Genomic DNA, 24,090 nt, shown 5'->3' with positions numbered 1-24,090 from the left:
TTCAGCGGCGTGTCACCGTTATTCAATCTTGATTACCTGATTTCCGCTAAGCTAAGATGTAGTCTAGTCACTTGTTTGATTTTGTTGATGTATTGCTCCATATGGAAATTATTTATGAAATTTAAGCAGGTAAGTAGAGGTAAATAATTTAGATTTTATGTTTTCTTACAGGTTATCGATTTCAAATTTTTATTTTCATCATCAGACCTTGCGTCATTTAAATTATTGAATGAAATAGAGTATGTACATCTGTATGGAGGACCATGAGTTACATTTATATTTTGATGGTTGTTGTGAATGAAATACAAATTTTAGTAGTTATTGTGGACGAGATCTAAAAATATATAAAATTGTTCACTATGTGTGTTATGTCGACTTATATTAAAATTATGAAATAAATAGTGTGTGGATGATAAAATGAGGTTATGTTTCGAAATCGATAACCTGTAAGAAAACATAAAATCTAAATTATTTACCTCTACTTACCTGCTTAAATTTCACTTGTTTGACTTTCTCACGCAGCCCCTTAAACCATACATCTTGTTTAACAATCCCCCGCCTTCGCGCGTCTGTTTTTGTTGCGCCAAAGTGTCCCCGCGTAGGTGCCTGCATTCAGCACTACCGTTAACAGGTCGTCTTTGCAATCTTTATACAAAATATTATTTCTAATTACATACTCATCGGTCTGGCATTTATAATCTTACGGAGTTCATTGTCCTTGCTTTATGCACCTCTAAAACGCGTAATCAACCCACCTTCATGCTCACTTACTATATAATACTCAGCAACAGATTCCGGCTTAAAGAATCGACGTGCCGCATACTTTTACTCGACCGATGAACTATTTTATACCTAAAATCTCTTAGCAGTAACGCCCACCTAGCCAGATGGCGTTAGTTACAACTTCGGTGTGCCAGAGCAGCTCAAACCATTAAAGCAGTCACCGTGAAACCAAAAATAGCCAATACGCGAATGAGAATAATAGTCCTATTTTGATATTCTAGCATCACATCTACATTTTCCAAGGAATGCACAACACAGCAGTAGTCCATTATGAAATGAACATTACAAATGTCCTGTAAAGCCTAAGGGAAGCGTATTTTCTGTACTCCTAATTAGTCGCACTGAGGCGTCTTATTATATTTATAATCCCTTTCTGTACCCAGCCACAAGATCTGGTATATGAGCTATCAAGCTTAGTGTTCGCGTCAAATCATACTCCTAATATAGTTACCTTATATAGGAGGGGAGAATTTTCGCTTCATACTGGCACATGCTAATTAACATTCATTTTTGCAACTTCGTATAGTATTTTAGGTTCAGAACACGTACGTATACAGTGTGTTCCAGATTGCGTGGGATTGCATGGGTAACTTTCTTATTATTAAAGATAGATAATTGGTTAAATGGACAATGTTTTGCAGTTTTAGCTGTTTAGTTAAAATTTCCTTGTGGAAATTCAAAATGTTGAATAGGTTCGACGTAAATTAAAAAAAAAACTAAAATTGACCATTTCCGTGAATGTCTTAAGAACGCATTGAAAAACGAAAACTTCTTTAAGTAATTACTCGATCCCCTGTTGTCCTAAAAATCTGAGACTAGCCTTAAAGTCCATACCAATTAAGCGCGCTTCATGTGATACTATACACAATCTAATCTGACGAGGTTTTCTGCAACACAATTAATTAACTACGGGCTGAAATCCCGAAATTTATATATGCCCACGGGAACGGTTACAAACGGCAAATCAGTTACAGCATCTGGATCGGTGGCTAAATCACGACGCTGGAAATCAAAACAGGTACTTTTACCTTCTCCTAGTAAAAAAACTACATAGGTCTAGAAGCTACAGTTTTTCGTAACGAATTTATATCACGTTTTGATACCGTGCGTTCATATACCGGGTGGTCATGGAGGCTGGTAGATCTCAACCTGGAAAATGGGCGCTTGCGATTTTCTACAATTTGACACCCCAAAAAAATCATTGGATTTTAGATTCCCTTCAAATTTAGTCTCACTCACTCTCGTGGTTCAAGGTCGAGTTTAATTTAAAAAAAAACCGACGACTCGCGTGATTACGGACTCTTCATCTTTTGGGTCTAATTTTATTACCTTTGTATGCCACCGTAAGTGTGAAGTTGGATGTGGTGAGGTAATAGTCACTTATTTTTCGTCGACTAACCCTGAACTTTCGTTCAACTGTGAACGCCTGGATTGGTCGCGGTACTCAGAACCCATTGGTTAAGGAAACGCGCGAACTGGAATTAATTTGGATTAATTGTATAATTGCGGTGCCCAATATTTGGATATTTACCTCTTGTCATTCTCCTCTGCCCCTCAAGATTGCTAAACTCTTCTTTCCCGGCACCAGACTCAGCCTGCGATTGATTATTAATCTATTTACCCGGTTAATCACTTCCTCTAGCTTGGTAATTGGCGAGTCCAATTTTCTGTCACGAACTATCCGCGTTCGGTCGTCGGCAAAAGTGATTATCTCGACCCCAAGCAGCTCACTTGTATAGACTCAAGCAACTTGTCATACAGTATATTTTACAGGGCAGGCCCTAGGATTGAAGCCTGTGGAACCCCCGCTGTGGCGTCAAATATTATTTATTCACCGTCCGGTTTGTTGGCTGTAATTCTCCTGTCGATGAGCTAGCTGGGCATAATTCTTGGGAATCAGGGCCAGCTTACTTGATTATCCATTTTCTTAGGTTGTATGTTCTGGCTGTATCCAGTGCCTTGTCTAGTGCTGCTTCCCAAAACCTAGATTGGGTCTTAGACAGGATTTTAACCACAACCGCAGGGATGTTACCCGAGCCGGGTACTTTATTTGCCGGCAGTTCGTTGGCAGCAGCTACTATTTCCTCAACCTGCACTACTTCTTGGGTTCTTACCCTTGGCTCAAACGGTCGTGGATAGGGAAAAGTTCTATCTGGTATGCCTTCCCCCAAATGTCTTTGTCTAGCTCGTCACACAGCTGGTCTCGTTCTCTCTTCAGGGCCGCCTTCTTCTCTGCCAGACTCGTCTCGGTGCGTAATTTTCTCCTTACTCCTCCTTGCCACATTGCAGGTCTTACGTTGCTGTGCAATCTTGTCGGGCCACCAGTACACCCCTGTGATCCGCTCTTCTTCTTCAGGGAAATGTCTCATCGACATGTCGGCCGTTTGTGAAGTCAAGAGCCACAATATCAAGCTTTTTAGTGTTCTAGCTTGTAGCCTCTTCTTTCTTCGCCTTCCTCGAACTCTCAGAAAATGTAACTCTTTCTCACCTTAGGGACTAGTCCTCCAAAACCTTCCAATTCTTCACATGATCCTTGTATTTATTTGTAACAGAAGTTACGTCGATCCCTCCCGCTCCTCTGTGAGATCACGTTCGTTGTGCATTTTCTTCCCTTAGTTTTCTGTAGTTACACGCACGAGTAAAATCCCTATGCCCGTCCTCTCATTCCAGCTCAATTTCATTACACATGAATCATCTTCCTTACAGTTCCTAACTTGGTGCCCAATTTTGCCACAGTTGTATCATATATCTGCTGCAGAAGTAATATAGAACTGATGTAAAAAAAAAATTCAAGATGGCTACTTTTGAGGAACATTTACCAACTTCATAAAGCTAAATAAGCGTCATATTGAATTTTTAGATTACTTTATAGGTTTTTTGATTCCATTTTCAAAGAGCTATCATAGCATAAGATTGAGAATAAGATACCATTTTATCAATGGTTTTTATATTTTAATCCAGTAGTCTGTGATGATTTATAAAAAACAAAATCTATTCGAGGCAACAAAACAATGAAAATAATTACATCAGATCTTTAAAATATCAGGGGTGCATGCAAACAATCCCGATAGCAGCGAATCTCAGTCTTACGTCGAAGGTGGTGAATATTTCTCTGTGTCATTATCTGACCAACTCTTCCATGCCTATTGGAAACTTTCCACAAAACGAGGCCATTTTTAGTGTCCGATTCCACTTCCCCTGGCCCTGCTGGTAGGTACACTGAAGACCTCTGCGTACAGAGGTTAGGAAACCCCAAAAACAGCAAACCCTTGATCCACATCACAGCCCCAAAACTTAACTTGAATGCAATTACTAAGCAGCATTATCTCTTTTGGAAGAAGTACAGTGCTCCACAATTAACTCACCACTAATTTCTCCTTCGGTATCGGTTCGGTTTTGAAGTAAGGTCGTGGTTTTAGTAAGAAAACGGCATAAGATTTCAGTAAGTAAAAGACCGCCCCTTTCTCTTGCATTCACTTTTTAGCTAAAAATATTTATTGTCAAATTTATTTGGGTCTTATTTATTTATGAATTCATTTTATACCATTTTGTGGACAATTTTCATACAGTGTGTCCCCGGATAGACTGAACAAGAGGGAAACAATTTTTAATTTTAACTTTACGCAAAAATGTCATTCTTTATAAAAATTTTTGCTTCCCTCAAAACCACCTATTCTGAAATAAAAATCTAGATATTCCTTTTAGCAGCTGAGAAAATTACAAAAAACGCAAAATCTACAGCGGAAATTTTTCTAAGTTGCATGTTTTTGATTAAATCAGACTATCATTGTATCTTCCAAAAAAAAGCAAAATTTTTTATAAAGAATGACATTTTTGCGTAAAGTTAAAATTAACAATTTTTTCCCTCTTGTTCAGTCCATCCGGGGACACACTGTATGTCCTATTTGATGAAAAACTGAAAATGATGGATCTGTTCTGTATCCCTAGTATAAAAGGCAATTTATTTTATGAAATCATATTTACTTCAAATTTTACGTAGATTGAAAAAACTAATAGAACTGCTGTAACGTAAATTTAATTAGGTGATTTATTTATTTAGGTACAATAAATTAACAATAAATTTGTAACAGTCTTCAAATGAATTGATTTATTTTATTACTCGGCGTTGAAATTGGAACTAACTAATTCGCAATTCGATTGGCCGGTTTTTTTGCGAACGCCTCCGCCATGAATGTTCTAAAACAAAACACGTCATATTACCCGAAAAGATTGCGTCACATCCTCCTTCTTTGTTTATCGCTTTATCACTAATCTTTCATGGCGTCTCGAATGCTCGCTACACTTCCCCTTTCCTAATACTTGATGCACTGTAGTCTGCAGTTGGTGGTGGAATCGTACGCAAAACATTCAACGCATCTCCACGTAAAGCAACTCTCGGGAAAATTGCCTTCTCTTCCTTTGTCCACTTATTTGTATCGGCGGCGCCAAACTGTCTCAAGTAGGTGGACAGCGTACATTTCCCATCGAATGTCGATGGCTTAACTTGAGCCTTTGTTGTACCAATATTTTCACACGGTTCGGAGGCTTCTTTGCGGGATGATTGCGGAACAGCAAGTAGATCTTGTCTTATCACAGATGACAGATCGCTCTTTTCGCGTGCATCACTCAATAACATAAATCGTTTTTTATTATACCTGAATCACAATCTCCGTTTGAAACACTCAAATGCGTGCGAAAAAGGGCCTTTAAAACACACGTGCTTTAAAGTTGCTAAGTAACGATACTTCAAGTATGACTTCTGAAACTGTCATCTGGATGAAATAAAAAATCCTCTTAGGTCGCTTTCTGTAAATGCAGAACATTTCTTTGGCTTTTGTACCTATCCCTTGGTTGAAGCTTTCACAAACGCGCGTAATTTAGGGTATGCTTCCAAATCTGTTCCACTTTTTAATCGCAGCATTGCTTTAAAGTTTTGAATGAATGCACCAAAATATAGAAGATTTAAATACCTTTGACATTTCCTTCATATATGCCAGCATTATGGATGCATTTAAGAATGTATTCGTAAGTAACTTCCTATTCATCCATGGAAACAACTTTTCATATTCTTTATAATAGGCTTTACTGGAGTTGGATTTTACACCTACCAACGTTTGTTTATATTTTACAACAATCGATTTAATGGACGGTGTATTATCTTTTTCAACGGAAATAGTTTAATTCACAAAGACGATGATTTTTATAAGCAAACGTCAAGTGACATTTCCATGCCAATCGTGAAATTACGAACACCCAGCCCACTTAATTAGACATGTATTCGAGTATAACGTCAATATGACTTCATTGTATTTCCTATTTTTAAATTATACTGCAGGTATAATAAAAAATACTATAAGATACACGTGTATAATTGGTCTTTAAAGCACTTGCAACGTTAAAGGCACTCCGCTTTGCGTCGTGCCCTTAAACTCGTTGCGCGTGCTTTAAAGACTTGATTATACACTTGTATCTTAATATACTATTTATGATACCTGAATCACAATCTCCGTTTTAAACACTCAAATGCGTGCGAAAAAAGGCCTTTTTAGGCTATCATCACAAAAACGTTGATTTTATGGTCGCTTTTGCGGCCATAAAGTTTCACTTTATTGTACGCTTCTGTCAAACATTACTTTATTGTACACATCTGTCAAACTGTACTTGTTTGAAACTGATGTGTGAGAAACAGTAATCTGTTTGATACAAAGCGTCTATCTCGTCTCGCCCCATCAAGGATTGGGCCATCCACGTGCGTTTTTTTCATTTTCGGACTTGTAGGAATGTTTCACACCATTTTGCATAATCACAATGTTCACATTTAAAATTATAGTGTGACGTTTCAATCTTTGCTGCCTGCAGACCTTTTTGAAGTGTAGAACCAAAACATGAGGAAGATGTTGTTGCTTACATTATTATACGTAGAATCACCAGCAATTAACCGAAAACACAAGTAGCTACCTATACCTACCATCAAAGTAGGAAATCAGGTTTCTAATAATTGTACAGCATGTTAACTATAAGGTCTTGGAAGCCACAGTTACGAAGGACCTATTGCATTTGACATTATTAAAATCTTGTGCAGCGGAGGAAGTTGCGATTGTACTTTTACTCTCAAACGCCTGCTCTTATATCATATATGACATAGGGTCGCAATGCTTTGTTTTTAATTGTCTAAGATAACTATGATTTTCAGAAAAAATATGTTTATGAGCAAATTTTTGAATTCTTTTTTGATGATCGCCTAAAAAATGTTGTGTGCACCTTGGCCAAAAGTGATTTGTTAGGCCTCATCTGGATTGCGGCCTCGGCTACCGCCTCGGCCACAAACAGCAGCTTCGGCCAAAAAAGATCACTTTTACGGCCTTGGTACACAAATAACTATTTTGTGCAATTGGATGCGAAACAACAACTTCGCGTTCGCCATGGCGGCCGCGAAATTCACTTTCGCGGCCGCTGCCATAGCGACGGCCGTTAAAGTAAAACAATGTCACATATATTTTGACAATCAAAGTATGTAATTACAAATCTTTTGGATAAATGTTAATATTAATCGTACAGTTCGTATTGTTACTTATACTTACTCCTGAAATAAAGTCTAAAGTGTTAGAAGCGTTATACTTTGAAACTGTAACATTTTGATTTTCATTAGAACTCAAACTGACAGGTACACTTGGCCCTGGATTTAAGTTATGCTCTGATGTAAAACCGGAAATTGAATTTGCAATTTTATTTTTATTTTCTATAGAATCTTCGACATACGATTCGGCAATGGTGCTGGATCTCCAGCCACCGTGGCGTTTAAGAACTGATGTACTAGCGCCACTGTCCGCAAGGAGGGTAGCAGAGCTCCTCCTAAAACAGTGACCTGTGTATTTCTCACTGTCCGGTAATTTCAAATAATTTGCGATCAAACATGGAATTTTAGCAATCGTGTGTACCCCTACGACTTGAGCATGACACCTTCCTTGCTCGTATCTTAAAAAGAATCTACGACTGGTGACACGCTTCGGGCGTAGGGCAGCATACTTGCGATACAGTCTTATATACTCTGGATTCGTAATGGTGAAAGTGTCCGTTATGTCCGTTTTAGTATCGGGAACAGTAACTATTAAAACATCTTCGCGGTCCTGAATTTCTTCGATAGTCATTTTTTCATACCTCATATTCCCACATTGGCGACGATTTTGTAAGTGGGAACTAAAAATTTTAAAATACCTAGTGTACCTATCGCGGAAACGTTTTAAATAGTGCTTTTCAATAAAATAAGTGGAAATGCCAAATGAAGACCTATTCGTTAATGACAATGATGCGGACACGTACAAAAAGTTTAGGTTTGAAAATTTTCAACCTAAAAAAGAGCAGTGGGATTATTACTTGCAGCGTTTTGAATTGGAGTTGGAAATACGTGGACTAATGGGAAATGATTCGGCGGAGGTAAGACGAAATTTGCTGCTATCAAAGGTAGGTGCAGACGTTTTTAAAATCTTATTTGATCACTTTAAACCCGAAAAGTTGATCGAAAAGACTCACAACAGTGCTAAATAAAATTTATGGTAAAAAGGTTTACATTTTTGCTGAAAGAATAAACTTTGCGGGCTGTTTTAGGAATGAAAATGAAAGTGTCACTACTTATATAAACCGATTGCGTGCATCAGCTGGAGACTGTAGTTTTGGGGCTGGCTTAAACGAACGAATGCGTGATCAGTTAATTTTCGGCATAAACAACCGCGAATGGCAAGAAAAGATTATTCAAAAACATTCAACAAACGATACTACTTTCGACGAAGTCGAAGCGACGTCTCTCATTTTAGAACAAGCGTGCATTCAGTCAAAGCAGTTAAACAGTTTACAAATCAATCAGATTTCAGACAATAATTATGTGAACCGCGTAAGTAAACCGGGAACTTTAAAACAAAAATTTAAAAGTGACAAACATTTGCCAAATGACAATAAACAAAAAATTATTGACTTAAATCCACAAACAGACTGTTTATTTTGCGGTGATTCCAAACATAGGCAAAAATATTGTTCGGCCTATGGGAAAGTGTGTAGCAGTTGCGGAGAAAAAAATCATTTCGCTCGTGTTTGTGTAATTTCGGGACGTGCAGTAATAAAACAAAGTACTAAATCAAACGCATACGAGGGACATTCAAAGCATTCTACGCGCTATGTTCGTGACGATAGCGATAGTGAACAAACTTCATCTGAATCTGAAAGTATAACAGAATCGGACGATGAAATGAAGAACAAGGCGATACGTAACGTGAGAAAAGACGGCCCTGCCACAAAAGTACTTTTGCCGGTCTACATAAACAAAGAAAAAATTGAAATGTTATATGATTCAGGCTCAGTTCACGCTGTTGTCGGGAAGACTACATGGAAACAAATTGGTGAACCACAGTTATTCCGAACCTCAGATTTAATAGCGTATGGTGAGAAACCAATAAAGACTTTGGGAAAATCCTTGGTAACAGTTAAAGCTTTTAATAATAAACTAAATTTACCGCTTTATGTTACCGAACAAGATGATGTTCCACTTTTCGGTTTAGATTGGTGTCTAGCTTTTAAATTACCACTACCTCCGGGGGCAAAAATTTGTCATCTGAAACAAATGAGTGTCTCTAACAATATTGAAGAGGGAGAAACGAATTCTATAATCGATCAATTGCAAAAAGAATTTCCATTACTTTTTGAAGATCGTCTGGGTGCTATAAAAGGGCATCAAGCCAGAATACATATTAAAAGTGATGTTATACCGAAAGCTTTTCGTCCCAGAAATATTCCTTTAGCATTGCAGGACCAAGTGGCTGCAGAACTAAATAGGCTGGTGGTGGAGGGTGTTCTAGAACCAGTGGACACAACGGTCACTCCAATTTCATGGGCCTCTTCTATCGTAGTAGCCTTAAAATCGAATGGAAAGCTGAGAATATGTGCAGATTTCAAAGTTACGATAAACAAGCATGTTCAAATTGATGACTACCCCTTACCACGTTTCGAAGACATCACTTCAAAACTTTCGAGAGGGAAATATTTTTCAAAAATTGATTTAAAGGATGCCTATTTGCAAATGGAAGTTCATCCAGACTGCCGGAAATATTTAGTCATTTCCAAACCAAAAGGGTACTTCGCTTACAAGCGTTTACCATTCGGAATTAGTTTTGCCCCATCTCTATTTCAACGTACAATGGACCAGATACTTTCCGGTTTAGAAGGAGTTGTATGTTTCCTTGATGACATTATGATAACAGCTCCGAATGTGTCTACGCACATGGATCGGCTTAAAATGGTTTTACGTCGATTACAAGCAGCTGGAATAAAGACCCAAAAATCAAAATGCGATTGGTTGAAAAACAGTATTACGTATTTGGGCCACCGAATAGATGAAAATGGCCTGCATCCCACTGAAGACCGTATTGAAGCAATAAAGAAAATGCCTTTACCCATAAATACAACACAGTTAAGATCGTTTCTTGGAACAATCACCTATTATGGCCGATTCATAGAAAATTTTCATGTAATATATGTGTTCCGCTCCATCGACATTTGAAGAAAAATACAAACTGGAACTGGACTACTGAAGACACAGAAATTTTTAATAAACTGAAAAATGTGTTAACTTCAAATGACACCCTAATTCATTACGATCCATCTAAAACTCTGATAGTTTCAAGCGATGCCAGTGACGTTGGAACAGGAGCAGTATTATCGCACAAATTTTACGATGGTACACTAAAACCTATCGCTTTTGCTTCCCGTTCTTTTAACGACATAGAAAAGCGATACTCTACTATCGATAAAGAAGCCTTAGGATTGATCTACGCAGTCACAAAATTTCATCAATACCTATATGGCAGACGTTTCACGTTGCTCACCGACCATAAGCCCCTGGAGCACATCTTTGGCGAAAGCCGCCAAACACCAAAAATTGCTAGTAATCGATTGGTAAGATGGGCCATGATTTTAAACAGCTATAATTTTGATGTGTACTATAGTCCGGGAAAGGAAAACTATCCAGCTGATTCTTTATCAAGACTTCCACTAACAAATAGTAAAAATCAAATGACTCTATCTGGCCATATGTGATTATTACATCTACGGATAAAAAAACTACCAATGTCAAAACGCACACTAAAGATAGAAAGTGCCAAAGACAAGGTTTTATCCAAAATAACTACATATGTAAAGGCATCCTGGCCCGATAAAAGATACTTAGATAAACCCTTACTTACTTTCTATGAAAAACGGGATGAACTATCTTTCGAGGAAGATATTTTATTATGGAAAGGCCGCGTTTGTATTCCATCTTCTCTCCAACCTGAAGTACTGGCTATGCTACATGACGGTCACCCAGGAATAACCGCGATGCAATCATTAGCAAAACTCCACGTTTATTGGCCAAATATCAACTCTGACATTATACAAGCTGTGGCAAAATGCCATTTTTGCCAACAATCCAGACAAAACGAGCACAACTCCCCTCTTTTTCCCTGGGGGATATCATCAGAACCATGGTGTCGTCTACATTTGGACTTCGCCGGACCTTTTGAAAGAAAGATGTGGATGATACTAATAGACTCCTATACCCATTGGTTAGAAATAATACCCATGGAAAATATTACATCTACTAGCACAATAAACTCCTTGCGGGCCATCTTTGCACGTTTTGGTCTGCCAAAATTTCTGGTCACAGACAATGGACCCCAACTGACTTCAAACGAATTTGAACTTTTCTGTAACGAAAATGGAATAAGACATGTAAAAATAACACCTTACCATCCAAAATCAAATGGGCTAGCGGAACGTACAGTGCGAACATTCAAAGAGAGAATGTACGCAAGTGACCGAACATTAGACCAATCCCAAAGACTTCAGAGTTTTCTTTTTTGTTATCGAAATACTGTCAGGAGGTCAACACAGAGAACGCCAAGTCAGATGATGTTCGGACGTCACCTTCGATCCCGTTTTGATTTACTAAAACCAGACATAGACAAAAATATGGAGTACGAAAAATTCGTTCAGAAAAAGAATCATGACCATACCGCCATCACGGAACAATATTTTGAAAAAGGGGAGAAAGTATGGGTAAATAATCCTTTCGAAAAGGGCTCCTCACCTGGCGAAATAATAAGTCAAACGGGTCCACTATCCTATATAGTTAATATAAATGGTACTAACAAAAGAAAACATTGTGACCAAATGAGGAAGAAGACGGTGGGTGTCTCTGATAACGAAGCAAATGATTTACAGGAAATCTCAGAATATTCAATACCCTCACAAGTGCTAACACAGAACCAAACATCGGATCAGAACAGCCAAAATCATCAGGAAAGCCTATCTGAAGACATACCAGGTAGTAACTCAAATGATGATGCACCAAGGAGGAACCCTGTGAGAAACAGAAAGCTTCCTGCTCGATATCTGGACTAATTTTCTTTTATTTTGTTTTCTTCCGTGGGGGAGAAATGTAGTATTAGTCGGCTGTGTGGCGAGATCACTTGTCACTTGTCAAACTTTGTAAAATCAGACACACACACACAAATATTGAATACCTACATACAAACAGACATTTATTACTTACAGACATACATTGTGTTCTTAAGTTTTAGTTGAAGTGTTCAGTTTACTTTGTTACATAAATAAATGTTAATTCGGTCTACCTCATATTCCCACACCTAGTACATTTTCAGACAAGGTTTTGGCGTTTTTCTTGTTGCACCAGTCTTTAAAGTCCTTGTAGCATTTTTCGTACTGCCGCTTCGATTTTTCAGGTACTGCGACACAGCAGAATTCGCAACAAGTTTTATTTCCGGAGGAGTTCCGGATATCGAAGAATCACTTTCGGAGTCACACATTTTGACTTTTCTTTCACGAAAAATTATTCATTGTTTATCTCATTTCCATGGTAAAATGAAAACTGGCCGCCTTTCTATTTGCGACGAAAATTATTATTTTTGAAATCTCATTTTTATTTATTGACGATTTTACACAATTGCACAAAAAATGTTGTGTATACCACGGCCGCGTCATTCTTTAACGCCCTCAAAGTTGCCTTGCCTCGGCCGCAAGCGGCCTCGGCGCCAATCTTCTTTTCGGTACGTTAAAGAATGACTTCGCGGCCTAAGTATACAAATAACTATTTTCGTCGACCTCTCGATAACAATATAAATTACTCCTTAGTGACGAGTACAATGATGAAGCTTATTAATCGTTAGCAACCATTAATGGTTAGCAACCAACCATTATACGTTAGCAACCATTAATCGTTAGCAACCATTAATCGTTAGCAACCACTTATACATAACAACCATTTTATTAAAGGGAAATGACAATTATATAACAATTCACTTTCGGCAACAGCTTTAAACTTCCATCCACCTAACCATTTTAATGTCGGTTTTAATGTAGTGAGATCAGCAGCCAGTATGGTCGCCAAACGATCTCAGCAAAGCATATCCTGATGGATGTATGTGTAGCACCTCGGATAAGGTATTGTTAAGGTATTCAGTTACTTTACCTTCAACATTGAGTACGTCGACCACAGGGATGAACATTTCCATATCTTTCACTGTTAATACAGTTGCAAAACAATTAATTACATTCTAATTTCACATACCTTTTCAAGGTAAAATGTCAACGTAACATTTTCGGAAATATCTCCTTTCAAATTCATTGTATTCCATCAATTGCCGAACTGATCGAAACCGTTCCAATAAGTTTCTTTTGATTTGAGTGGATATAATGTTAAAATCGTCTCCGCAGCAGAGCAAGCAACATAATCTTCCACTGCGATTACGAGGACTGACGGTACAGCATAAAACAACACATTACTATAGCAACGACAATAGCTGTAATTTAGTGAAAAATCGTCGGAGCTCATAATTTCGTTTGTAATTTCTTGTAGTTGAATTTAAAATTACCTACCCCAGTGAAGTCGACGAAAAAACGTTGTATGCAATTCATGTATAAATCGGCGATTATTGGTTCGTTCGAATTTAGTCCACTCGCTGCGCTCGTGGACTAAACATCTCACTCACCAATAAAACGCCTCATTTATACACTCATTGCATAAATAACTATTAAAACACACGTGCTTTAAAGTTGCTAAGTAACGATACTTCAAGTATGACTTTTGAAACTGTCATCTGGGTGAAATAGAAAATCCTCTTAGGTCGCTTTCTGTAAATGCAGAACATCTTTGGCTTGTACATATCCTTTGCTTGAAACTTTCACAAACGCGCGTAATTTAGGGTATTGGCTTCCAAATCTGTTCCACTTTTTAATCGCAGCATTGTTGGAAGTTTTGAATGAATGCACCAAAAGATAGAAGATTTAAATACCTTTGACATTTCCTTCATATATGCCAGCGTTATCGATGCATTTAAGACTTTATTCGTAAGTAACTTCCTATTCATCCATGGAAACAACTTTTCATATTCCTTGGCTTTACTGGATTTGGATTTTACACCTACCAACGTTTGTTTAGATTTCACAACAAGCGATTTAATGGACGGTGTATCATCATTTTCAACGGAAATCGTTTTATTCACAAAGACGATGAGTTTTATAAGCAAACGTCAAGTGACATTTCCATGGCAATCATGAAATTACGAACACCCAGCCCACTTAATTAGACATGTATTCGAGTATAACGTCAATATGATTTCATTGTATTTCCTCTTTTTAAATTATACTGCAGGTATAATAAAAAATACTATAAGATACACGTGTATAATTGGTCTTTAAAGCACTTGCAACGTTAAAGGCACTCCGCTTTGCGTCGTGCCATTAAACTCGTTGCGCGTGCTTTAAAGACTTGATTATACACTTGTATCTTAATATACTATTTCGTAGTTCATCGATTTCGTTTTCTATCATATAAATTTTATCTTGGACACACTGTATCCTGTATATAATCTAAATCTTGAATCATGTCTCTCACTTCTTGTTGGCATGCTTCTATTTAAGCTTCCATGCAGACCTGCTTTCATTTCAGCTTGACCAGATTTGAATTTAGCTTCCACAACCCTACATCTGACACCAGTGTGACGTAAATTTGTTAATGTGGTTTGTTTATTTACAATTAATTAATAATAAATTAGAACAGTCTAGAAATGAATTGATTTATAATATTTAATTACTCACATATGCACAATTTATAACCGCGATCCATTTCGGCGTTAAAATTGGAACTAACTAAATCGTAATTCTATTTAGTTCAAACGCCGGTTTTTTACAACGCTTTAAAACACAATCAAAAGTTCTACACCACTATACGTCATATTTCCCGGAAAAAATGCGTCACATCTCCCTTCGTTCTTTGTCACCGATTATTAATCTTTCATGGCGCCTCGATGTCTACTGGGATTTCTGGAATATTTTTTAGTTTTTACCCATCGACCAATTCGCACGTAAAATTATGCAATAAACTTCAGTTCAAGTTGACTATTTGGTAAAATTTTATTCCATTTGGTCGAGATGATTTTATGAGGCTCTAAAGCTAGGTCTAGTGCGAGAAACCCAACAAAAACCACTATTTTATATTTTGCGCTGAAAAATTGACGTTCTCCAAAAGAATTTTCATTTGATATCAACTGCTAGTACATTTCTCTTTTCTATCTTTCTAACTTTTGTCCTGTATACATTGCAACAATAGTCAGATATGCCTCAAAACTGAAATAAAAATTAACAGTGGAGTTTATACAGAAAGCAACTCGCATAAAGGTAAAACGAAATAGAAAATGTGAAAAGTGCTGGGGTTGAATTGTCCCAATCCCCAACGTACTTCAGACTACAATTCGTAACAGTGTATTCCTAGGCCCAAATCCATTAGAACACTAAAAAATCTAATGGAGTGATCCATGCTTTAAAAGCGACCATAAAATGGGCAACAAACCCGGTCTTTTTTGGTACCGTCTACTTTTCCCTCGTTTTAATTCCTAAGGGCAACGTAAAGCATTAGAGGTCGCGTTTGTAAAAGGTTGCAGGTTCTACATTTCTCATGGTCCCCTCTCATAGTTTTAATGTCGCGGACTGTTACCTAGTTTATTTAGCAATCGTCAGCAAGCGGGGTCCTTTTCCCATAAAACACAGCCCTAGTGTCGATATTATCTTGACGCCACCAGCTTAACTGCTAGATTCGACCAATTGTGTTCATTCGTCATTCTCATATATTTGTTTTATATAGGGAGACATAAAAATGTTGATCGCCGACGTGCGCGCTACCTATAAGCAGTTTTCCTAAGATGGACAATCCGCGCGCCGTCGATGCAAACGCGTCTCGCTTTTCAGCTTTTTCTTTTATTATTCCGATGCAATTCACTTGTAACTTTGATCTGGAAAATCTTTCTTAAACTTTATTTTTACTATTTCGAATTCGAAACGGGAAACTGCGGCATCCTGTCGTATTATTTTATATTGTTCTGCGCTGGAGCGAGGCAAAATATATTGCTTACTTTATTATCTTTTATATGTTTATAGAAATGAAAAAATTTCATAAATACAAACCCATATTTTAATATAGAAGCGATAGTTGCGTTCGGGATGGTTTTATTTTACGATCAAATTTCGGGAAATCTGCAGTAAAATTGGGCGGTACACAGAAATTATCTTATTAAGCGTAACGTAAAATGGAAACAGTTTTACAATATCACGTTCCGCATTAATTAAAGCGTTGATGTTAAATTTTTAAGTACACAAACACACACGCACTTGCGACCCTTTTCATATTTTCACAATTTTTAGTCGTGTTGGGCGCAGGATGTTTTGAATCGTAAAAATGCTAAACCCTATCAACAGGTTTATATACGAATAAGGATAACTTGCCAAAATAATAACATACACAAATAGTCCTTTTTAAATATTCGCTTTTATTTGATTTCCTTCTGAGGGTTTAACAGTAGCGAGCATGTTTGGCATCAACGTTGAGCTGTTGTACTTCCTTTGCATTGTTATGGTTTTCTTTATATTTCACGTATACGATGGCATTTTATCGTTCTTTTCCGATTATTTCTGTTAAGAATTTCTTATGTTAGGTACCTAAAGCTAACGGTATACCTAAGATCCAGGGGCGGGTGTTTTTCTTCAACCCCTTTTGTATATTCAATGTAACGTTAAGTTGTTATCAATTAAATGTCATAAACTTTATTTATTAGTAGTTAAGACGCCGTAAAGATCTGCTATATCACGAATCATCATATGAGATTATGGACCCCACTACTTCGCAGTAAATTCCCACTGCAAAGGCATTTACCACACCTAATTTTGGTCCTTCGGGCCGGATTTACATATGCGTGTGCGTATGTTAATAAAAATCGCGTATTTCATGCATTAAGTAAAGTTCAAGTTATAAGAAAAAGATCGAAAAATGCAAGTCGTCTACTTGGTCGCGTCTGTAGCTGCTGTTACCTCAATCCCTTCACAGGAAAATTGCATTTATTTCCTTTATGTAATTTTCGTCGAACTTTATTAGAGATCGCAATAGTGCTCAACATTTTAATTATCTGTATAGATTTCGTAACAATTCTTAAAAATTTTCTTTGAACGCTGATATTCAGCAAATTTACATACCTACCCTTAGAGCTGCCATCAGGTCCCTTTTTAAATGATCTACGATTTCAATTGCCCTGTGTTACAGTGTTTATTGCTTGTACCCAAAGTACGTACATAGCAAATACATAGTGAGAACAGTGCTGGATTTACGGACGTACATCTCACGTACCCTTACGTTACGGTTCATGTACGTACATTTCACGTGCACGGTACGTTATGGTAGACGCTAGGTACGTACTCTGCCGTATGTACATTAGACGTACTGTTATGTATGTATAATGGTCCGCGTGAAGTTAGCCCCCCAAAATTAAAATAATGAAACGTCAAATACTTCCTTCGTTTGCACATTGATTGTACATTTAGGCATACTTTCACAATTCTCTAAAAAAGAGATAAAAAAAACCAAGTGGGGGGGGGGGGGACGTCACGATTTTAGCCCCCAACATTAAATTAATTCATTCGTTTGCGATTTGTTTGGACATGTAGGCACATCTCGATATTTTGTTTGCGCATTTCCCTAAAAAAAAGATTCTGAAAAAATAAAACTTGGGGGGCTACATTTACGATTTTTGGTCTCCAACATTAAAATAATGGAGTGCTACATATTTCATTCGTCTTCACTTCGTTTCCTAAGTTTTTCTTTTACACATTTTACTAAACAAAATTAATTTCAGGAGGCCTAATTCATGATTTTAGACCCTAACCTTAAAACAGAACTGTTATTATACTTCGATATTCGATTTGACCTCCCTAAAAATAAATTAAGAAGATAAATGGGGGAGGCTTTAAAGAACGTCACTAAATGAATGTGCACTGATAAATTTTAGTTTACCGTATGTCGGAAATGGGGTGTTTGATTTCTGTTAGACCATTTATTTCGTTAGCACGTCGTCTTAAGTATTAACATGGAAATTTATGAAGCAATCTTCATGACCATATTTAGCGTCATTTTTACATTTTTGCAAACTTATTTGTAAAAAGGTAGCTTTTAATCTCACATTAGCCGGCTGACTGGCTGGCTGGCTGGGGGCAAATGCAGGCCAGTAGAAGAACGTTTGTAGAAAAGCGAGTAGTGTACATGTACCTACCGGGGTCGTGTAATTAACAACTTTCGTAGGAACGGGGCCACATGGTGTCGGCGACATCTGGGCGCCATCCCTGAGCGTGGTGTGCTAACCTAAACATTTTTCAGTTTTTTCCTATTTTTTTCTACAGTTTTGGTCCCATTTGTTTTCAAATGGGTGTCATCGGAAAAACCTTATAAACGTGCACAACCCCTGTGTGGTGGAATTTTGTTTTTTGCTAAGGGCGAAATTAACAACCTTTTGCAAGGCGCTCGTTTTCGAGGGGTAGCAGTCTTCGGGCGCCCAAAAGGTATTTTCCGCTGCGAATTTCGTCACGCGGCTTAAAGTTTCTTAAAACTCGAATCGCGGTCTCTCTTTCTCGTGCCACCGATAGAAGCCCGAGCTATAGGAAGTGCCCCAAAAATTGAGTACATTTTGTGATGGGTTTTTAGCGAAATCTACCAAAGTGTGAATTGCGGGTGAACGGGACGTCGGAAGTGGGTACCGACAATGGGAATGTAGTTGCCCCCGACAAGATCTTAGTGGTGGTGGAGTCAAAATGGCTAATAGAATACTGATCTGCCACACAATAATGCGCTTTGATCTCACACGAGGACTTCGGTAATTTTTTATAGAAGTAGATGACCAATGTATGTTCTGGACCAGAAAGAGACGTCACACCAATCAGAAACGAAGACGTGACGTCACAGCGAATCATAGACGAGTAGGTACTCCTACGCCCCTCCCTTTCAGGTTTGTAAGGAGTTGCAACAGGTTAGTGAAGCGGTCCAAGAGATTTTTCTACTGGTCCAACAGCTTTTCCACCCGGTTTAACAGATATGTGGACTGGCACCGGTTCTAAAATATGTTGGACCGCTTCACGAACCTGTTGGAAAAAGCCCTACGAGCCTGAAAGAGAGGGGCCTAGGAAGACGTGAGGGGCGTAGGAGGGCGTACTCGTCTTTGAGGTAGCCCCCCAATTGTTATTTTTTCCTAATCTTTTTTTAAAGAAATGTGCAAACGAAAAATCGAAGTGTGCCTAAATGTGCAAACAAATTGCAAACTTATGAAGTATGTAGCGTTCAATTAATTTAATGTTGGCGGGCTAAAATCATGAAGTTGGCTCCCCAAATTTGTTTTTTCAGCGAAATGTGCAAAGGAAAAATCGAAGTGTACCTACATGTGCAATCAATGTGCAAACAAGGTAAATAATGACGTTCCATCAATTTAATGTTGGGGGGTAAGTTGCCTCCCCCCCTCAACTTCATTTTTTTAATATCTTTTTTTTAGAGAAATGTACAAACGAAAAATCGAAGTGTGCCTAAATGCGCAGGAATTTTGACGTTTCATTATTTTAATGTTGGGGGGCTAACTTCACGCGGGTCGTACCATATACGTGAAATGTACGTCTGTAAATCCAGGGGTGTACGTACTATGTATTTGCAATGTACGTACTTGTGCCGATGCTAAATGGGACCGTTGCGAGACGATTTATGACGGTTATGGATTTCTCCATTACTTTGTCAAATTAATAGTTTCAATTTCTAACGATTACAGTCAAATGCTCACCGGCCGCCACCGAGCGCAGCAGTTCTCCAAAATAATGAACTTCAACAATATTATATCACTTCAAATTCGTAAATAAAGGACAAAATATAAACTGACTAATTCCACTTGCCTTCAAATTGATGTATTACTTCACAATAAACGAACTAGGGCACACAATGTTTTACTATCACGACAAATTAGAAAACTAAAGTAAGAAAAGCCGGCCTTGAGACCTGAAAGAGAAAAACACGTGCGCCTGTCGTGATCACATGCAAAATTATTAGTTGCCGGCATACCATGTACGTACTTTGTACGTTATAGATTTATAGTTTGTGATCGTGCACAAGTGTACGTACATCAAACGTACATATTTGTCCGATGGACGTACGTACGTAAAATGGAACAAAAATGTAAGTACATAGGACAATTCTGCACGCAATATGTGAGTAGGTAGTTGGTCGCCGTTATTCTAATTAAATTTAAACAAGCACAATATTGTCTAATTCTTTGCATTCGTTCACACTATGGCTGACGGAGTCAACTGATCTGCATTTAAGAGAGCACAATAACATTTCAAAATGACTGTTGTCCGTATAAATGAAATTATCACTAAACTGAGACAAGGTAAATACCTACAAAACGCAGTGACAGGTTTAATGACAGCAATTGCAATTTGAAGAAAATGGTTGGGTGTGTTACAGGTTTCGAAAATTCGACCAATAAAAAAATACTCATTTAAATGTGCCGGAAATTGTTTGGCGGAGCTAACTGCATATGTTTGATGAAGTTAAATCCGAATCAGGTGTGAACACACTGTATTCTTGCGACCATTTTCTAAAATTTTCTGTATTACAAAGAATTGGCAAGGTTAAGGAATTGAAGTTATGTTTGAATTGTCTGTACAAGGGTCATGTGGCAACTCAATGTACTTCTACCAGTAAATACTATTACAGAAACCTCGTCGGATTTAAAAAAAAATGCTTTAAATCCAAAAAATGGTATAAAAACTATCTACCTACCCTTATTGAGTTTGCGGGGAACTTTTGTATTAATGAGAACGCTTCAAAATATCTCAGAAGTGGAAGTTGCAGCAGGTAAATACATTACCTTGACGAAAGTTTGTATTTATTTTGAAATTAATCAACTCGGAAGCGTTTTAACGTAAAATTAAATTTCCTTGCTTAGTGCGAAGAACAATATTTGCATCGTCGTTTTTGTCTGCAAATCTCTTTAAAATAATATTTAATTTCGCCGATAAACGTACAATACGAAATTAGAATTCAAAGTACCTATGCAAAGTTTATTGCTGAAGTTTTCGAAATTGCATATCTAATGAGAGAGCTGAAGGTATTGAATCGGGTAAACTTACACGTTTAATAGGATTCAGTAGTTATATGGTGCGTGACGTCTCTCTTTTTGTGAAGCCGTATAAAATATAATGTTACAGTTTGCACATGTTGCGACATTATGATGTAATTTAATCAAACAACTGCTATCTCGCATAAGTTACATTAACGAAACCAACTCGTGCTGTTTATTTGACTTTTTAGCGCATTTCCACAAAAATAAAAAAAAAATGCGCTATTGTGGCCACTTTGTCCGTCCGTCCGTCCGTCCGCCCGTCCGTCCGTCCGCTAACTTTGCGACGCTACTAGTTTTTTATCTTAAGAGCTATTGTTCTACTTTTTTCGCTATTTGGTTCGTTATGGTGTCGAGTCTTGTACCAAGGAAGAAATTTTTTCTGTACCGCTTACAAAAAAAGTTATTGTAAAAAAAACAAAAAACCGTTTTTTACATGTTCCATAATTTTATACTTTTGCCGTTTATTAACGATCCTAGAGATCGTTTATAATTTTGCATTGCTATCTGTCACCTGCCGGTTGGTCTCTCCGTCTGTTCCTTTGTCTGTCTGTCCATCTATCTGTCTGTGTGACCTATAACTTTGTTTAGAAATGTTCGATCGCTTTTACATCTCCGTTAGTTATGAACTGAATTGCATGAAATTCAATATGGGCATAGCTTTAGCCATATAATACGCAATTCCAGAAGTTGAATCGAATCGATTCAAAATTCACAGTGCCCTTTTCGCATCTTCACCATTTATAAACTGAATTGCAAACTCTTTTACTTATAAAAGTATTTGAATGAAATTTGATACATAGGCACATGGAATAAAGGAAAATCAAACGCCAGTTTCAAAATTTGGTTTTGCGCATGCGCAGTGCCAACTTTTTTATTTATGGAAGAATTTAAAGGAAATTTGATACATAGGCACTTGGGATAAAGGAAAATCAAACGCCAGTTTCAAAATTTGGCTTTGCGCATGCGCAGTGCCAACTTTTTTATCTATGGAACTATTTAAGTGAAATTTGATACTTAGGCGCTTGGAACAAAGGAAAATCTAACATTAGTTTTAATATTTAGGTTTGCGCATGCGCAGTTCCAACTTTCTTATTTAGAAAATCATTGAAATGAAATTATTCTCATAAACTGAAATTGAAGTAGCACGTCAAAAATGGATAGCCCATGTGCAACGCTATCTTTCATATTTGTGGCCGGATTTTTACAATTTTAGCAGAAGTTGCATCTTACAAATGGGAAATGAATGCAAGTGGAAATGCGCTTTATGTAAATCGTTTACGATTACTTTTTAACTTGTTTTGGATGTCCCAAGCAGAACACACATGTTTAAATTCTGAACAAATATTTTCTGTAGATTGTCGCAATGTTAAAAGGCAATATTGCTCCAATGGAAAAATGTGAACACTGTTAACTTGAAGCATTATTAGAGATCTTCATTGATTGACGATTGAAACACTACAAACATATACAGGGTCCCACAATATACAAGGTGTTCATTTGAAAACTTCCCACCACGGATTTAGACTCACTGCTATACTTGCTCGTGCGCTCTCTATCCAGCTAATTTTCCATCTTCCCTTCTACTCCTCTCCTTTCGACATCAGCCCTTCCGTATCCACATTTTTCGTAATATTTTCCTATTAATTCTATCCACATTTTTTTTGCGTTCATCCTCGTTTTTAAGCATTCTTTTACCAATTCGGTTTGTCTATCGCCCTTTCTTCGAATCTTGCCGCCTCCCGCCCCGACGCTATCTTTATCTTTTCCGTTTTTGTTTCTACCAATAATATACAATTTAGTGTCCGTTTAACCCTAGTATCCATTTATAATATCTCTTTGTCCTTCTTCCAGTTCCTCCCACTTCTTCCACTCCCATATTTCCGTTCCGTATAATGAGCACTCCTCTCGCCATTGCATCGAATTGCCCACACATATCTCATCGCCATCACCCTTTTTTCTGTAATTCTTTCACCCAAAATCGTCCTGAAACCTTCATTTTCATGCCTACTTTCTGTCAGGAAATTTTAGTTTGCATGACAGAGGCAGAGCAGACTACGTTTCCTGCCCCTTGGCACTTTACCGGCCGCACCGTCACTTTACCGGCCGCATTTTTGACATTTCCAAATGTCTAGAATGACTCCTGTCATCACTGACAGGTTGACATTAATCAAAAGTTATATAATAAAAGTTAAAATTTTGTATTAAAAGACCATTTCGGGTAAAATTTAGTACAAACGCGTCAGTAAAATGTCATTACCTGACTCAGAAATTAAAGTACTCGGCCCCAAAGGGGCCTCGCACTTCAATATTTCCTCGCCAGTATCATTGTATCATTTTCCTGACCTATATGTAAATAACTACTAACTGCGCACCAGCCCCATTGTTTCTTTGCATGTGGTACCCTAAATGTTTCATTTCTATTACCTTTTCGATAGTTTGCCCTCTCCATTTCCATTCTATCCCCTTTTCCTTCCAACCTCCTTCCAAATCTCACAATCTTCTACTTTTCTACATTTAGCTCCATACCATTTTTTTCCCAATACGTTTACATTCTTTCGATCATTTCCTTCATCTGTTCTACCTCTGTTGTCATGATTCCGCGTGTACCAGGGACCATATCTTTCTTCTTTCCACTACTAGTCCTGTCTGAATACGTTTCCCATGTCTCTTATGTAGAGGTTAAGTAAGGTGGGCTAAGTGGACATCCAGGTCTCAGTCATTTACATGACTCTGTCTCTTCTATTCTTACCCCCAATATTGCCTCTTCCTTTATTCTGTCCTTTAA

At 37.6% G+C, this 24,090-nt stretch overlaps 1 protein-coding gene across 1 annotated transcript; it reads left to right on the top strand.

Annotated features, from left to right (window-relative positions):
• The first annotated feature begins 8,055 nt into the window (after window positions 1–8,055).
• Window positions 8,056–10,330, top strand: LOC116174668 (uncharacterized protein K02A2.6-like). The gene is made up of 2 exons (XM_031492612.1): window positions 8,056–8,217; window positions 8,939–10,330. The coding sequence occupies exons 1-2, from the start codon at window positions 8,056–8,058 to the stop codon at window positions 10,328–10,330; spliced, it is 1,554 nt and encodes a 517-aa protein (XP_031348472.1).
• Window positions 10,331–24,090: the final 13,760 nt, after the last annotated feature.

This window comes from Photinus pyralis, unplaced genomic scaffold (assembly GCF_008802855.1).
Source record: "Photinus pyralis isolate 1611_PpyrPB1 unplaced genomic scaffold, Ppyr1.3 Ppyr1.4_LG6, whole genome shotgun sequence".
In the NCBI taxonomy this organism is placed as follows: Eukaryota; Metazoa; Arthropoda; class Insecta; order Coleoptera; family Lampyridae; genus Photinus; species Photinus pyralis.
The sequence above is the reverse complement of the archived record's forward strand: the minus strand, read 5'-3'. Positions and strand labels throughout refer to the sequence as shown.